Source organism: Erythranthe guttata, chromosome 3, assembly GCF_056151865.1.
Source record: "Erythranthe guttata isolate IM_541 chromosome 3, IM_541, whole genome shotgun sequence".
Taxonomy (NCBI): Eukaryota; Viridiplantae; Streptophyta; class Magnoliopsida; order Lamiales; family Phrymaceae; genus Erythranthe; species Erythranthe guttata.
The window spans coordinates 9,405,347-9,424,135 of record NC_142535.1 but is presented as its reverse complement, the minus strand read 5'-3'; the positions used below and the strand labels follow the sequence as shown (position 1 = coordinate 9,424,135).

Sequence of the window (18,789 nt, the reverse complement as noted above, 5' to 3'; positions counted from 1 at the left end):
ATCATATTAAATGCAGGGCTTGTTCAGGGTTTGGACATTATGCTAATGAATGTGCAAACACCTTGAGAAGAAGAGGAATGAGTTTGATTTGTGCTGTCAGTGATGAGGAGGAAGAACAACCTGAACAGACAGAGGAACAACAATCCTCTAAACAAGCTCTTTCTGTCAGATATCTTACTGGAAGTTTCTCTGAAACAGAATCCCAAGGAGTCTCTCTGGATGCTGCAACACTTTCTGAAACACTTTCAGTTTGTGAGTTAAGTACTGATCATTATACATGTTTAAACTCTATTTCTGTGAATACAGCAGAATCCAGTAATGAAGCAGTCAGTGATGATGAAGAAATATGTAAGAAGCTGATCAGAAACCTGGAGAAGACGACTCAAGCTCTAGATGCAGCCAACAGGGAAAATTCTTCCCTTAAAGAAACAATCACACATTTGGAGGTTGGTATCACCAAAAAGGATCTTGAACTGGCAAAGGTGAAAGATGAACTCAAAGAAGCAACTCTAGCAATCAAGAGGATGAATATCGGCACAACTAAACTCGAAGAGATTGTGTCACTGGAAAAGTACAACAAAAAGGAAGGTCTAGGGTTCAAGAAACAAGTGAAGAAACACAAGCCAGTAAAGAAGAAAGAGATTGTCTTTGTCAAAGAGAAGGGTTCAAATGACAAGGAATCCAAGAATCTCACTGTCACCACTTCAGAATCCAGAACAAGGGGATACATTTGTCATTACTGTTTCTCACCAGGACATATTCGTCCATTTTGTGAAAAACTCAGCAGTGACAAGATGTTGTACAAAATAAGGCACATCACTCCAGGGAACACTTCAAAGAAAAAGGTAGAATGTACCAAAAGGGAGTGTAAAATATGGACTCCCAAAGGTAAACTTTTGTGCAAAGCAGTATACACCTCTTTAAATGCTAACATTTCAGGTTCATGGTACTTTGATAGTGGATGCTCTAGGCACATGACTAGAACAAAGGAATTTCTATCAAACTACCACACACTTAATGGAGGACGTGTAACCTATGGAGGAGGAGCTAAAGGCAAAGTGGTTGGACGTGGAACACTCAGTATTGAGGGACTCCCAAAACTTTCAAATGTCTTACATGTTGAAGGATTGGGGTCAAACCTCATCAGTATCAGTCAATTGTGTGATGATGATCTACGTGTAGAGTTTGATAAATACTGTTGTTCAGTGTTTGATAACCAAAATCATTGTGTATTGACAGGTTCCAGATCAATGGATAATTGCTATCAAACTGGTGACACCATATCTTGCAAGAGCTCAAGAGTAAGTGAAGTAGAGCTATGGCACCAGAAGCTAGGACACACAAACTTCAAAAATCTGAAGCTGCTCAACAAATACAATGCCATAAGAGGAGTACCAGACCTCAAGATCAAGGATATTCCTATATGTGGAATGTGCCAGAAGGGAAAGCAAACCAGAGTACCACACAAAGTGCTGCAACACGTTGGTACCACTATGTGTTTTGAACTTGTACATATGGACCTTATGGGTCCTATAGAGGTAGAAAGTCTAGGTGGTAAAAAATATGTCTTTGTATGTGTTGATGATTTTTCAAGGTATACTTGGGTGTATTTTTTAAGAGAAAAATCAGACACTTTTGAAGTGTTCAGAAATCTGTACAGGTTTATGAAAACTCAATTTCAAGCTTCTGTTCATAGAATTAGATCTGATCATGGAAAAGAATTTGAGAATGCTTTATTTCTTGCATTTTGTAATAAAAAGGGTATAAAGCATGAATTTTCTGCTCCAAAACCTCCTCAGCAAAATGGCATTGCTGAAAGAAAAAACCGAACCATCCAAGAAATGGCTAGGGTGATGATGAGTGCAAAAAATATGTCTAAGAGGTTTTGGGCTGAGGCTGTCAACACAGCTTGTCACATCTCAAATCGTGTGTATCTAAGATTAGGATCTATGATGACTTCATATGAAATTCTTTATGGTAAGAAACCTAATCTAGAATACATGCATGTGTTTGGATGTGTCTGCTATGTTCTAAATGATAGAGATCATCTAGCTAAATTTGATTCAAAAAGTGATTTGAGTTTGTTTATGGGATACTCTAACAACAGTCATGCTTATAGAGTATATAATCTAAGAACTCGAACCATTATTGAATCTGTAAATGTGGTATTTGATGATTTTGCTGATCTTCGCAGTAAAACAGCTGAAGATGAAGTTGATGATTTAATTGCTGAAAGAGAAACAACCGAAGAAGTCATTTCTACCACAGATGATCCAGATACAGACAGTCCAGGTCCGAGAGAAGAAGGTGCTGAGCCAAGTGTTACCACATCGGACTCAGTACACCATCCAGAAACTGAATTGCAGCCAACCCTTGATGTCTGCAGAAAGGAACCCTCAAGTAGAATTCAGAAAAATCACCCATCTACTCAAGTAGTGGGAGATATCTTTGATGGAATGAGGACCAGAAGAAAAGAGAGAGTAAACTACAGAGATATGGTAAGATTTGCAAATTTATCTTCTGAATGTGCACTAACTGGAACCACTTGTTTTGTGTCCTCAGTAGAAGCAAGAAATATTGCAGAAGCTCTGAAGGATGAATTCTGGGTAAACGCAATGCATGAAGAGTTGAATCAGTTCATCAGAAATGATGTTTGGTACTTAGTTCCCAGACCAAATCATGTAAATGTGATAGGAACTAAGTGGATCTTCAAAAACAAAACTGATGAAAAAGGTACAGTGGTTAGAAATAAGGCTAGGTTAGTAGCACAAGGATATACCCAAATTGAGGGTATAGACTTTGATGAGACTTTTGCTCCAGTAGCTAGAATTGAATCTATTAGATTACTTCTTGCTATAGCCTGCTTTCTTAAAATCAAACTGTATCAGATGGGTATCAAAAGTGCATTTCTGAATGGGGTTCTGAACGAGGAAGCATATGTAGAACAACCCAAGGGTTTTGAAGATTCTGCCAAGCCTAATCATGTTTTCAAGCTTAAGAAGGCACTGTATGGTCTTAAACAAGCTCCTAGAGCTTGGTATCAAAGACTCACTGACTTCTTACTTGACATACAATTCAATAGAGGAGAGGCAGATAGAACTCTATTTATTAGAAGAACAAATAATCATATCATTATTGTTCAGATATATGTTGATGATATTGTTTTTGGATCTACTTGTGCTAATCTTTTACAGTCTTTTGTAGATTCTATGTCTCACACTTTTGAAATGAGCATGGTAGGGGAGTTGAATTACTTCTTAGGACTCCAAATCAAACAAACAGGTGAAGGAATGTTTGTAAATCAAAAGAAGTATGCTCTCAATCTGGTCAAAAGATTTGAGTTGGAGTCAGCCAAGCACATGAAAACTCCAATGGGTTCCAGTCAAAAGCTGTCCAAGGATGATGTTGCAGAAGATGTTGACAGCACTCTATACAGAAGCATGATTGGAAGCCTTATGTATCTAACAGCAAGCAGGCCTGACATTATGTTTAGTGTTTGTGTGTGTGCCAGGTATCAAGCTAATCCCAAAGTCACTCATCTTAAAGTTGTGAAGAGGATTATTAGGTATGTTGCAGGTACAGTAGATTTAGGGATTCAGTTTTTCAAAGACACAAACACAAACTTGATAGGTTTTAGTGATTCTGATTGGGCTGGGGATATTAGTGACAGAAAAAGCACTTCAGGTGCATGTTTCTTTGTGGGGAATAATCTGGTTTCTTGGTTTAGTAGAAAGCAAAATTGTGTATCTCTATCAACAGCTGAATCAGAATATGTAGCTGCTGGAGGGTGTTGTGGTCAACTAATTTGGATGAAACAAATGTTGGGAGATTACGTGTTGACCAGTGATACCCTGACCATATATTGTGATAATTCAAGTGCTATTGACATTTCAAAAAATCCTGTTCAACACTCACGAACTAAACACATAGATATTAAACATCATTTTATTTGTGATATAGTTGAGAAAAATATAGTGTGCTTAAAGTACATTCCTACAGAAGATCAGCTGGCTGATATCTTTACAAAGGCATTAGATTATGAGAGGTTTTCTAAACTCAGAAAATCTCTCGGGATGTGTACTCAATAAACATGTCCTGAACAATGTTGCAGCACCTCATCAAATATCTTAAGCTGCAACATAATTTATTGAAGCTTAGCTTCTTTAAATAATGACTTCACTGTGATGAATTATTTTTCTAAATAAGTAACTGGAAGTCTTTCACCTTGAAACGTGATCATGCTTCATGTAAACATTTAGGGAATAATTACACTCACATAAGTCAAACTCCTCTATTTTGATAGTCATATCTTAGTACCTGAGGAACCTTCAAACTGAACACTTGATCATGTTCCATGTGAATTGTTTGACTTGAAAATAAGAGTTTATATATATATATTTAAAAAAATATATATATATATATATATATATATATATATATATATATATATATATATATATATATATATATATACACAATACAATCTATGCCAGTTAGCCAATTTTTCTCATACTATTAATCATTAATAAATCGGTTTTTCTATTTTTGTGAATATTTCGTGAGTGATAAATATTATTTTTATTATTTATATTGAATTATCACTATTTATATGGGTCATGGGGTTCATGGGTTAGTCTTTTATTTTCCACTAAGTCCACTCCTTATTGTGCCATGTGTCACGTTTTGCTTTAAACTGCCAAAGGAAGTGTTATTCTCCTTAATCACACTTTCTCCAAGAAAAACGCACCCCACTTCTTCATCTTCTCCACTTCGATTTTTCTCAGCAAAAATTAGGGCTTATAAATTTCGTGCTTAATCTTTCAAAAATTCACACCTTCAAATCAAAAGCACAAAGAAGAAATTTTTATCTACTGTATCATGGCATCTCCACCTAGAAATCCCCTTCCAGCCGAAGATGATGTCCACAACGATGCTGCAGCACCTGAACCGGCAGACCCAAATCTGGCCATCATTGTTCATCCGGTCAACCTTGATGCTCTTCCTATCAGCTACATTGAACCGGGAGACGAGCTGAATCCGATTGACCCAGACAACTTCGATTTCGTGGGTCCCTCTTCCACTGCCGGAAGATTTCCAACTCGCCGGTCCAAGCGCATGAACCCCTTCCCAGATCTGAATACAGCTGGACCACAACGCCGGAGGGGAGAAAACTCTCCCAGAAGAGGAGGCAGAGGTGGAAGAAGAGGAGGCAGAGGTGGCCGCACTCCAGTTCGGCCAAATCCACGACGAGGCCTCCATTTGGTAGATGAAGAAACTGATGATGAAGCAGGGGATCCTACTTTTGCAGCACCAGAGGCTCAAGCTCTATCCTCCAGCTCCTCCGAGTCATCATCCAACATTTCACCTCCCCTAGCATCAACTCAGGGGGAGACATCTCAGCCCAGCATGGCAACAGCAGCCTCTCAACATCCTGTTCCAGAAGGTGTTGCTGCACCTGTTTCTGAAGGTGTTGCTGCACCTGTTCCAGAAGATGCTGCTGCACCCACTCTTTCAGCAAATGTTCCTCAGAATGCTGCTGAGGGTGCTGCTCCTTATCAGGATGAAGAAATGCCTGATTTCTCTGGGATGTCTTCTGCAGAGCATGTTGACATTCCCATTGTTGATGCTCAGGAGTTCACTACTACTGAAGAAACTCCATCAGTCCCTCATGCAGACCCTCTGGAAAATCTGGCAGAAGCAGCAGTTCAAGCAGATACATCTCCTCCTCAAGCTGAAGAACCAGAGAAGAGTGATGACAGCTGGGAGGTTCCTCTAGCTGCATTTCGCAAAAATTTGCCATCTTCAGATTCAGACAGTGAATCTTCTGAAGACTCTTCTCAGCAAGAAGAAGATGTTGTCCCACCTTCTGCATCACCTGAACCAGCATACATTCCAGATGAACTGGAAGATTCAGAAGATGAAGACACCTCAGAAGAAGAAGAACCAGACTTGGATGGGAAGAACTTGTCAACCCTTTTTGAGGTAAACAATGCCTTCAGTCCTAATTTTTATTTTGAATCTGATTCCATTTTGAGTCCTCAAGTCATGAATCGTCAATTCATTGAGGAAAAGAAAATTTCTAAGGAAGAGTTTGATAGGCATAGAATCACAGCTTTTCTTCATCAAAGAAATATTCTTAGCCTAATTGAAATTGCCTGCTCCTATGATCCCACTGTTGTGAAGGAGTTTTATGCCAACTTGCAAACCTCTTTTTTAAAGAAAAACTCTCCAAACTTTGGCAAAGTTTTTGTTAGAAATTCAATCTTCTCTTTCTCTCCCAAAATTATCAACTCTCATTTACAAACTCCTACTGTGATAGATGAGGATAATTATGGTGATTTTAATGAGGTTTGTAAAGTTATCTCTGGAAACCGTTTAAGAAATTGGCCTGCACACCCCAGAAAATTTAAGGTTTCCCAACTCACTGCTTTTTACTCTGTCCTGTTTAGACTCACATTGACTAATTGGATTCCATCCAAAAATGTCTCTGTGGTAACTAAACCTCATGCAGTACTAATGTACAAATTGGGGATGGGATTACCAGTTGATTTTGGCAAACTCTTCTTCAATACTATAGGTCATCTTGCCCAGAAAATCTCACCCTCTACTCATCTTCCTTATCCTTCTCTCATCTATTCCATTTTACTCTCTCAAAACTTGGGCCAAGATGACTCTGAGTATCTTCACACTCCACAAGGCATGATCACTGTATCTCAAAACTTTCTAAGAGCTCCTCATGTCCAAGACCTTCCCTGGAATGGAGATAATTTTCTCTCAAGTGAATCAGGTCAAAATAATCTGGGTACTGAAGGTGTTGCTCCCAATGTTGACAACACTTCTAACCTTCTTGTGTCTGTTCCTAGAGATTTTCTGTTACAGCAGCTTACTCACTCTCTAGCTCAGATTACCTATCACCAGACCATGGTGGACATGCTCCAAAAGGCTCTTTCTGATCAAAAAGGGGGAGAAAAAGGTCATGAGGCTGAAGCTGGAACTTCTCACCCTTTGGATGCCAGAGGCAGAGGGCAAGGAGGAGTCAATGAAGGGGGAGCAAAGAATGAGGGTGAAGATCAAGAAGCAGAGGAGAGCAGTGGATCCAGTGCTGGTGATGGAGGAGCAGCAGCTGACACTGAAGAGACTTTGGAGATTCTACTTTAAATGTTTTCATGAACAATATTTTGATTCTGTTCTGTTGTTCCCCTGAACCTTTAATTAGGATTGCACTTTGATTAATTCTTGTTTAAGTTTTTTTGTTGGACTATCTTACTGAATTTGTGTTGAATTTATCTTTCTATATTATTTTTGATATTTTCAAATTCAGGGGGAGTTCTAGCAATATCTCAGGGGGAGTTCTAGCTAAAATTTAGTTTTGATCAGAAAGTTAAAAAGGGGGAGTTTGAAACACGTTGTTATATTTTACAAAAGTGTTTTTTAACTCTCTTACTTTCAAACTAAATTTTAGTTATTACTTAGTGGGCTAAGTGTTATGACTTAGTGGGTTAAGTTGTGATTAGTGGGTTTAATTGTGGGTTTTATTTTAACTTCCTAACTAACCCACTAACCCATTATCTTGAGTGCTCTTGTGGTTGGTTTTCTTGCAAATCATGGGCTGAGGAGTGGAAGCTTGGCAAGTCTATAAATACCAAACTCAAGACTCAAGAACTACACAGATTTCGAGGAAACAATATAGAGCTGAAGTTTTAATCTCGAGAATTTTAGTGTGTTTTCTAGGATCTGTTGTACGTACTCCTTATGAGTACATTCTTTGAAATCTAGAATTTTTAATATTTTTCTTTTAGTATCTAGATTTGATTGTAAGAGTGATCTTGAAAAAGATTCATTCATAAGGAAGAAGTTTTCGCACCTCTTCTGTTTGTATTCTTAGAATACTAATTTTAATATATTTTTCCGTCCTGTAAAGGGCAAGTTCACAAGTATTTACTTGTGAAAATTTTTCAATTCTGAGCATTGGTTTTTAATCTTTATATTTCCGCTGCATGTTGTCTCAAGTGTCATAACATCTTAGATAACATCTCTGTATAATACGAATTCGGGACCATAAATTCTTTCATGTTACATCTTTAGGTCGACAAAACCATGGATTAAAGCTGAAGAGAGATGTTCCTGTTATGTTGTTGAGAAATATAGAATAGTGCAATAGATTGTGTAATGGTACATAATTGACCATTACTCAGGTTGGCAAATCGCGTTTTGGAAGCAAAAATAATATCAGGCTCTAATGTCGGACATAAGGTCTTCATTCCAAAATTGTCATTAACACCATCAGACAATATAATTTCGTTTCACTTTCAGAAGAGGCAATTTCCCATTGTTCTTACGTTCGCTATGACAATAGATAAAAGGCAAGGTCAATCTCTCCAAAATGTTTGTTTATATCTTGAAAAGTCTGTTTTCTCTACGTAGCTATTTCGAGGGTTACGAGTCTAAAATGTTTGAAGATACTTATAGTTGACAAAGAAGGAAATACTTCAAAAAACACAACAAACTTTGTTTATAAAGAAGTATTTCAAAATTTAAAGTAATTGTTTATTCACAATTTTTCACATTACTTATGCAAGGCTTATATTCAACTATGCATAACATGTTCTTATTTTTTTGCAGAAATTGAAGATGCAATATCATTAAAATAAATGTATTGTCTTTCAGTTTGAATTGCTACACAATATCAAACCTTATTGTTTTCCACGATTTTGTTTCATATTTTTCCTTTCAATAACATTTCTTTGTATTATTTGAACTCATATCTAATGCTATCTTGAATTGTTAACTTGCAGTATATCTTAGGCACTGATAAATACATGTATTTTTTTAGTAGTTAAAGTGAGATCTTTAAGTGTTAGAATCAGCAAATATGCATTCAAAGCGTAATAATTTATAATTTATTCCTCCAATCTAATGAGTGTGTTTATTATTGTATGATTTCATTGGAATATGTAACCCCGTGCAACACACGAGTACAATTACTAGTATAAATATTGGGATATGCCTCAAGCGTTTGGGAATAAAAAGTTTGAGAACTGATCCAAATATAAAGGATTAAATTGCAAAATTAGTGAGACCTAGGAGTCGAACCTCCCCCTGCAGCTGGATAGTGTATTTAATAAAATAATATTTTATTATTTTAGGAGAATCTGCATTAAAATATTATATGAATTTATTTGTTAAATGCATCGTCTTATGTTTAAATTTTTAACTCTAAGAATAAAATCAATAATTTGGGTACATGATCGTGTAAAAGTATTGAGAGGTTGTATTGAAAAATCCTTTTTTTTTTTAAATAATTTAGGGTACATGTACAAAAACTCCTTCCCAAAATTTCAATTTTTGGTAAAAAGAATCATAATTTTAATTCGTAATCAAAATCGTAATAAATTTTGGAATCGTTAATATTATTATTTGAAAAAAAAAACTTCAAAAAATAGATTAAACTTCTTTGCATTTATGAAAAGTGATCCGGCCAGTGCCATCCAGACGGCCCAATAAGGAGCAGAGGCTCATCAAGGTGGCTCTAGTCCGTTACCGTTTGACAGATCCAGTAAGACCAAAGGCCCAAGCAAGGTCAAAAGGGCACCATTAAGCCCACTAAGAGAAGAAGGCCCATTAAACTGGTGCTCGTTAGACGGGAGGGACCAAGCAGCGGGTCGCGAGTAACCCGCGAGAGCGAGAAGCCTCTCGCTGACTCACCCTCCCGCCAAGCTCCTCGCCAGGCCTGCCGGAGATAATTCTAGCTGCACATGGGGGTATTTAATGCACGTCCAATCCACTGACAAGGCGCAGAGGAATGTCGTTTCAGCCCCTACTTTTTGCACCTGCAGCCGCCAGTGAAATGACGGATTAAACTACATTGAAGGTAATTTGGGGTCCGGATGCCTAATTATCGCGATTGGACAGGTAAATTAAATTGAAGAATATTTGACGTCCGTCCCTTTCTTTAGTATAAATAGGGGCAGTAAATACATGTATCGACACACGAAATCTTGCACATCAATTACATAAAAAAGCCTAAATATCTTCTTCAGGAAGTTACTGACTTGGCCGTCGGAGTGCTAACTCCGGTTCTTTTCTTTCTTGTAGGTCTATTGTGGGCTCCGGTCCAAGTTCAGGCCTATACAACTCTCTAAATCAACCCACCACGAATCCAGCCGGATCAAAAAGGATGACTAAAACTAATATCAAATATTTCTCACTTCAATACCAACAAAATAAAAATTATAAAATAAATAGGTAATGGCATAAATAGCCTTAATAAAAATCATTGTCACATAAACATTAAAATTTCATTTTTCTTTCTTCAATACTAAACACATAAAACCCCTCTCCTTCTTCACAAACCCCTCAACAAACCCTCATAAAAAATCTCAAAACTAAAGAAATCAAAACCCCACACAACTTACAAAATTGAGTTAAATGACAACAAAATGGTAGTTTGCGACCAAGGAGAACCCATTAAGATATGTATCCGTGTCTTTTTTGAGCTTCATAGTTAATTTCGAAGTTTTTTTTAACCCGCCTACATTTTTAGATATATACAGGTTGATTTTTTTGTCAATTTTCGATACCAACTTGTCGAAAACAAAAAAAGAAACCCCCCCCCCCCCCCAAATTTCGACATGTATGTGTCGAAAAATCATTGTTGCTTTTTTTTTTAAGGCAGTGATTTTTCGACACATACTTGTCAAAATTTGTTTTTCTTTCTTTTAATATTTTTCGACATGGTGGTGTCGAAAATTGACAATAATCGACATGTATGTGTCGAAAACTGTCGACGGGGTTTAAAAAAAAACTTCAAATAGACTTTTAAACATAAAAAATTACATTAATACATACTTTAATGGGTTCTCCTATCATGTAAAGTGTAAACTACCATTTTGTTGTCTTGTGACTCCATTTTATATGTTTTGTGAGATTTTGATTTTTTTGAATTTGAGATTTTTTGGAGGGTTATTAAGAAGATGAAGAAGAGAGGGTTTAATGAGTTTGAGTTTGGGGGAGAAGAAGAAAGTTTTTTATCTTTGGTATTGAAATGAGTAAAAAAAAAATTACTTGTATAAATTGTATTTTGTTTGACGAGGGGTATTTTAGTACTTTGTTAATAAAAAAATTATTTGTGGCATCAATCTAAGAAAAAAATGTAAAAAAATTATGTAAAACATAGTATTAAATTTGATGGTATTGAATTGAGAAAAAATATGATATTAAGAGCAACTCCAATGGAGTTATCAAACATGAGATTCAAACCACGAGCCACTATTTAGACACACAAAAATAGAAATTTTTAAGTCCCAATGGGGTTATCAAATTAATGTTCTATTTTGATAATTCAACTTTTTGGATGCAAAAATACTTGTTGGTGAGTTATCAAAAGTGTAACCATTTAGACATCCAATCATAAGTGACATGTGATAATTACAAATAAGGGGCTATATGACAAACACCCCTCATTCAATTTTGACTTAATGATAAATCCATTTTTATTAATTGATATTTGTTATAAATCCAATGGACATGAATTATCCAAAATACCCCCATTTATTATTAAGGAAAATTAATTATTTTTTTAAAATATGCCAATTCCCTTAATATCTCCCATATTACGGCATTTCAAATTCTATTTTTTTCTTTTCTTTTCTTTTCTTTTTAATGGTTTTCTTTTATTTTATATTTTTTTTATTTTGGTTTTTTTAATATATTATTTTTTCTTATTTATATTTCATGTTTTCCAGTTTGATTTTTTTTAAATAGTTTTATTTTTATTTTCAGTTTTAATAGTTTTTTTCCTTAATTCCGGTTTTTTTTTTTAAATGATTTTTTTTTATTTTTTTTCCCATTTTTCTTGAATAAAAAATATTTTGTTTAATTATTTTTTTATTATTATTTTTTAATTCGATGAGTTTTTATTATTTTAATATTTAAAAAAACATCCAGCAAATTTATCAAAGTGGAATCCACTATAAACTTCGAAATCCGCTATAACTTTGAAAACCACTCTATGAAAACATCTATATAAACATGAAAACCACTATGCATAAAACAACTATATAAACATGAAAACCACTATGTATAAATAATTATATAAACATCGAAAACCACTATGAATTCTAACAAGAAAACATTAAAATTATGCGAAAAAAGAAGCTATAAACCCACTATAAAAGACACCATCTTCTCTCCAATCAACCCTAGAGCATAGTCCGTGTAATCATCTTCTTCCCGTTATTTGAAACGTAAACCACTATTAGAAACGCCACTACTATGCCCAAGAAAAAAGTGCAAGACCAATTACAAAAAGTTAACGTAATCCACTTTAATAATAACATAATCAACAACAAAGTTATTGAAATCCACTAAAAACATACATCAATCCACTCTACTAACACAACTAAAAAAAACATAAATTCACTATTCAAAAATCCGCTATTTAAAATGTAAGTCACTACTATATCCAGGAAAAAGTGCAAGATCAGTACACCACCACCAACAAGGCCGACGAGGGTCACTGTATCAATCTGATCAAGAAAAAAAAATTAATTTATAAGAATTAATAGTCTTTTTCACAAATATCGTTATCAAATAGGAACCTTCCCTACAAACCCTAAAACCACTGAAAGATGAGTGAAGCGAAAAAAAATAATTACCTTTTTCTACCGACCATAGATATCGTTCGGCGACGGTGAAGAGAGAGGAAATAGGGGTGGGCGTTGGAGCGGCACCGGGCGGGGGTTGAGGCGGCGCGGAGCGGGGACTGTGGCGGCGTCGGGCGAGTGGTTGGGCGGGGGTGGGCGGCGCTAGGGCGGGGGGTGGGGGGGTGCTGGGGGGCGCTGGGGCAGGGGGTGGGGCGGTGCTGGGCGGCGCTGGGGCGGGGGGTGGGGCGGTGCTGGGCAGCGCTGGGGCGGGGGGTGGGGCGGCGCGGGGCGGCTGGGCAGCGCTGGGGCTTCGCCGGATGGGAGTTGGGGCAGCGCCGGTGGGGAGAGAAGAAGAGGTGTACGGAAGGAGATCTGCAACGGTGAATAGAAAAGAAAAGAAAAGGAAAAGAAAATCGGGAGAGAAAAAAACGTTATGTTAAGGGCGAGATTTATGGGCGAGATTTGTGAGTGAGATTGAAAACGTGATATTAATGGAACAAATATTACATTTATTTATATTCAACCCTAATACATTATAAATAAGGTAAGGGGTTTAATTGTGATAATTAATTAATTTTTATTAATAAAAGGTGTTTTGGATTTATCTTAAAAATAAGAAATAAATTTGGGTTCATTGTAATTGGACTCTTGTGATGAGGGGGTTTTGTGAAATAATCCCTACAAATAAAATCACCCATAAACATCCAATGATAACTAATTTGATAACCATGGTTGAAGTAGATGAATTTTAATCAATACTAAAATAGTATCTCAAATATCAAATAAATATTTGATAATTCAATTTTGGTATTTAGCATTGAAGTTGCTCTAATTCCGTCCCACTATGAAATTTAGAGTGTATTGTTAGGAATATAGGAAATTTAGAGAAATAAGTTGAAAAAGAAAAGGCATTGGCATATATGACCCCTTTGGATTAGGTTAATTGGTCGGGACATCACACGTGGCAGTGAGTAACTGGGCGGTTGACAGCGAAGTTTAGCTATGCTTAACCTCCCCAGGTGCATTTCTGGAACCAGTGTTGGCACTCCCCATCTTCTCCACCCGGAATTTATTTGTTATTTCCCCCTTCCCCCTGAAAATCAATTTCTCTCCCCAAAACCCAAATTCAACAAATTGGGTAATTTTTCCTCTTATTCTCCTTTCCATATCCATCTTTAGGGTTTCTATTTCAATTGCAAATTTGTTTTCCGTCCTCAACTTGGATTTGATACCCATCCCTTTTCTCACCCCACCACAAATTCCTGTTTTTTTTTTTTTTTTTAATTTTGACCTTTTGTTTGGATGCAATTTCTACTGTATAAATGGCTTCGATTCGGAGAACTCTGTCGCCCTTCAACGATCGATCGTACCAGAACGGATCCAACAATCCATTTGCAGCGCAATCGCCATCGCAGAAGCTGCTTTCCCATGGCAGAACAACTTTCTCCCCAATCCACAGATTTATAACTGGAATTTTCCTCCAGAAGCATTACTCTCGAAAAAGCAATCAGTTTTCCTGGAAAAAGTCGCTTCTCCGATGCTTTCTGTTCTTTTTCCTTGGGTTTTTGCTTGGCATGGCGCCATTTAATAATGACATTAACGAATTGAAGCGCGAAGATTTGAGAAACAGAGATTTCTCGTTCGAAAGGAAGTCAGGGGTGGTGAATGCTGAGAAGAGTGATGGGGATTTAGGTTTTGTAGAGATACCCAAGGATAATACTAATAATAATAATAATATTGTGGTGGATTCTGTTGAACTGGGTGTTGTTGAGAGCAGTGGCAGAAATGAAATTAAGTTGAATTTGGATTTTGTGCCGCCTCTTAAGCAATTGATTTTGGTGACACCAACTTACAACAGGGCTATGCAGGCGTACTATTTGAATAGGTTAGGGCAGGTTTTGAGACTGGTCAGACCGCCACTATTGTGGATTGTGGTGGAGACGAACACCGCAACAATGGAGACTGCAGATATCTTGAGGAATATGGGTATTATGTACAGACATCTTGTGTGTAAGAAAAATTCCACAAGTGCAAAAGACAGGGGAGTGCACCAGAGGAATACTGCAATCGAGCATATTGAGAGGCATAAACTTGATGGCATTGTGTATTTTGCAGATGATGATAATATCTACTCGCTGGAGCTATTCGAGAGTTTAAGAGAAATCAGGTTGGTTTTTCATGAATCAGTTGTTTCATGGAGTATCATCTACTATTTCAATTTGCTTGCTTAAAATGACTTTATATAGTAGTGTTGCGTGAAAATGTTTGTTTTATTGCATTTATGTGATTCAAAGTAATATCATGTAATATTTTCATGTCACTGGGCTGTATTTTAGACACATAACATAAATCGAGGAGGGTGAGTGCAAGTGTTTAGCTTTTGGAGATTTTTGTTTCAGATAATTATGTGGATGTTTAACAGGATGGGCTATCTTTATCTTTATTTGACCTTCTAAGCCTTTATTATGCACTGAGGTGATGTAGTAACTGTTCTTTGCCACGTGAATTCTCCAGTTAAAACTTGACCTTCTACTTACAGTTGATCTTTCATGTCAATATTTGCTTTACTTATGGGAACTGTATATAAAGTTTGAGGTGAATTACTATTGTTATCATTGCTTCTGTGTGCTTCGAGGGAGAGAGTAGGTCTATGTAGAGAACTAATCCTTATGTCAATCTGTTGGTTTCTAAATCCCTGCGTTGCTGTTCCAAAGAGTCAAGTCTCGACAGATGTTAGTTTTGGAGATTTGACCTAATACAAGACGGTATGAGTTACTGTCCTGTAATTCCAGTATGTTATTTTTGGATTTGCTGAAGCATAGACCATCCTTGCAAAACTGATTGGAATGGAACTGAATGACTACTCTGTCCCATGTTCACTTTGTTTCCGTATTCCTTTTGATTGTGCCTTTGTGCTGGAGTTGCTGTTTTAACATTGGAGAATGTATTCAACAATTTTGCGAAAAAGAACCTGACTAAATCTGATTTTAGAACAAATAACTAGACATTCGCATTCAAATCTCATTTTTCTTTTCATTTTTTTTTATGAATCTCGGGATTTTGGAATGTGGCAAAAGTTTTATTTGTTAGAATACTTTTTCACAATTAAATGTCATGAAATTGCTAAAAAGGCTGATATGATTTTCCATCCAGCTATCCTTTCTAAAGTTGTTCTTTGTCTATTCTTTTTAATGAACTTAAAGCTGTTTAACATATAGTTCAATCTTCCGGGTCATTTCTTGATCTCTAAAGATTTAGTAAAAGAGTTTGTAAGCCCTAAACCGTTAAGTTTTTTGGTGGTGTTTATTGGGGAAAGACAGAGCTCAATCTTGTTATGTTTGTTACTCAAGTCCCCAGTTATCTTTTTATGTAGAGAGACATTAAAGCATATTTCTAATGCAAGAGTACTCTTCCAAAAAAATTCATGCAGATTGCACAACTAACCATACTCGGTATTTGTGAATATACATTTCCAATGGTACAAGACACCTTGAGATGCATCTTTTCTAGAAAGTTTGCAATATCGAGAGTGCTTACAACAGATTTAAACCTGGACTAGATTGTCGCACTTTTAGAAACTCGGAAAATATACTTTATAGCTTTAAAAAATATTAGTGCAATTTACCTGTCTTCTTTGCATTACTTGTAGACTTGTAGTTTACTAGATAGAGAGTGCTCATTACTTGAGGTCAAAATTTTTCCACTAGTACTATATACTGATCTTAGCTCCTTGTAAGATATTTATTCTTCTAAATCACTAGTTCCCACCTAGTTATCTATTTCATCGTCTTTCTGTATTTACATGAAAACAAGATTATATGCCTTTCTGCAAATTTATAGGATGTAATTTTGTTCTCATATACTTCTCCCACTTGCTTATAAACATAATTGATGGATGATCCAACTAAGTTACAATATTATGCTCTGCTATGATGTCTCATGGCTTAAACACACTCTCAGTCTTGTGTGTTTGGCTACTTTTGTAGATGCCATCTCCATTGTGGACATGCGATGCAAACATTATTGGGATATTTTAGTTTATGAATACCCGTCTTTCAGTCAATTTATATATATATTTTTAGCATCAACCTATAACATATGATTTAGGAAATCAGAACTTCTGAACGACTTCTCTAGCGGGATTATTTGTTTATATAAGAACATAGCAGGATTGAGTCCTTCCCCTTGATTGCGATGAATTATATGTTTTTTTTATGATCAGAGTGACATATGAATTTAAGATTGCACTATATCAATCTCTTGGTGGACTCTTGACCGATTACTCAATCTCGTTACATTAAGAAATAGCTCTCTCAATATCTTTTCTAGCTTGAGACTGCCTGGACTTTATGACTTCTGATTTTGTTATTGTCGTTGTTGTATTCAGTCGTTTTGGCACTTGGCCTGTCGCGATGCTTGCTCAAAGCAAAAATAAAGCGACATTGGAAGGCCCTGTATGCAATGGAAGCAGAGTAGTAGGATGGCACACAAATGAGAAGAGTAAAAGACTTCGTCGATTCCACGTTGATATGTCTGGCTTTGCCTTTAATAGCACCATACTGTGGGACCCCAAGAGATGGCACCGCCCAACTTCAGAACCAATTCGTCAATTGGACACAGTGAAGGAAGGATTCCAGGTATGCACTTATGTCGTGCATATTTACTGCAATAAATTTGTAGATATGTTTTTATTGAGCTTAAACTATTATTTAATCCAATCTGGACATTATTCGTTTTTCAGGAGACAACTTTCATAGAGCAGATTGTGGAAGATGAGAGTCAAATGGAAGGCATTCCTCAAAGTTGTTATAGGATAATGAACTGGCACCTCCATCTAGAAGCTTCTGAACTTATATATCCCACAGGCTGGTTGCTTCAAAAGAATCTCGATGTAGTTATCCCTGCAAAGTGATGTATTTTGATCTTATCAGATTGCTTAATATCATGTTGGATCCGTGAGGTATGTTTTTTTTTTTTTTTAGTTTTTTTTGTTTTTGGTTTTATACTTTTATTTTGGAGTGGTTTGAACTCAGCGTGAAAGAGCTTAAGGTAGATGTCTTAAGCAATCACTGATAAGTACGATAAAACCTTGTAATACATATTCGTGTATAATTCTTAGATAAGGAGATGTAACACTTGTTCGTTCTGAGATTTTATCCTGCCAATTGAAAATTAATCTAATGATAAAAATGGGCAGAAGTGCATTCTTTGGAAGAGACGATTATTGAGTTGAGACCAAAAGATTCGAGCATGTTGCCAGTTTTATGTAGAGAGCTTGTAGGGCAGCATCGGAAAGAGAGGGAGGGAGCAATCATCAGCAGAAGCAGTTACTATTTGAATTTTTCTTTTTTAGATTTTTATTTTATTTTGCAGAATCGAAGTTGAGTTTTTGTGGTATAGTTTAAATATTTTGTGGGTAAGAGGTCAGGTTTAGAGTTACCAGTACCCCTTCAACTGTTGAGAGAGGATTTTTCATCCATCCCTATAAAATTGGGGATTTACTTTTGTGGGTATGTATGAATTTCACTTGTTTACAACTGCAGCATACTCTACTATAGGAATATCCTCAAATATAATGAGGTAACCAAAGTTGCCTGTTCATATTGTTGTAGCCCCCTTTATTATTATTATTCATATTTTATTATAATAGCAGATCAGAAATTTTACAGAAACTAGCTTCTTTTATTCTTTGAAATAGTAAAACGAATAAAATCTTTTATTGTTTCTGCTTGATGCTTGCTAGCCTTTCTCTAATTGTATTAACAGTAGCCTTGTTCTCTCATTGTTTCAAGTTGTTAGCATGGAGATTCGGCTGAAAAAATTTACGGACTGTTTTTTTTGACAAACCACAAAATAAGAAAAAAAAAAAAGAAAATTGAGTGGTACAGGGATAATTTTTCAATCGAGGGTGGGGTTGAGTCTGCCCTTGCCCAATCATGGGGGGTATAATAACCATTATGCGGCATGAATCAGCATAATGTTTGAGAGCATTGCAACATTGATCGGATGTCGCATACTTAATAGGTGATAGATAAGTTTGTTATGCAGTGTAGGTGAATACAAATATATATATGTACAGTGGCCTGGTACAAATTCAAATATATGAAAACGGGTTCGGTTACCAATTTGTTTTTAGTCCACCCAC

At 36.3% G+C, this 18,789-nt stretch overlaps 1 protein-coding gene across 2 annotated transcripts; it reads left to right on the top strand.

Annotated features, from left to right (window-relative positions):
• The first annotated feature begins 13,409 nt into the window (after window positions 1-13,409).
• IRX9-L (Nucleotide-diphospho-sugar transferases superfamily protein) lies at window positions 13,410-18,245 on the top strand. 2 transcript variants are annotated; one of them, XM_012985809.2, is made up of 4 exons: window positions 13,410-14,811; window positions 17,032-17,281; window positions 17,386-17,604; window positions 17,842-18,245. In XM_012985809.2, the coding sequence occupies exons 1-3, from the start codon at window positions 13,967-13,969 to the stop codon at window positions 17,554-17,556; spliced, it is 1,266 nt and encodes a 421-aa protein (XP_012841263.2). In that variant the 5' UTR covers window positions 13,410-13,966; the 3' UTR covers window positions 17,557-17,604; window positions 17,842-18,245. The 2 variants fall into 2 exon arrangements, with proteins under 2 accessions (XP_012841263.2, XP_012841264.2); XM_012985810.2 differs by having other exon boundaries at window positions 13,683-14,811; window positions 17,845-18,245.
• The last annotated feature ends 544 nt before the right edge of the window (window positions 18,246-18,789 follow it).

What these genes read in the sequence shown, in the direction of transcription:
- IRX9-L (XM_012985809.2), top strand. Translation starts at nt 13,967, where the DNA reads ATGGCTTCGATTCGGAGAACTCTGTCGCCCTTCAACGATCGATCGTAC. An exon ending in GAGAGTTTAAGAGAAATCAG is followed by an intron (nt 14,812 to 17,031) that starts GTTGGTTTTTCA and finishes TGTTGTATTCAG; the next exon opens with TCGTTTTGGCACTTGGCCTG. An exon ending in CAGTGAAGGAAGGATTCCAG is followed by an intron (nt 17,282 to 17,385) that starts GTATGCACTTAT and finishes TTCGTTTTTCAG; the next exon opens with GAGACAACTTTCATAGAGCA.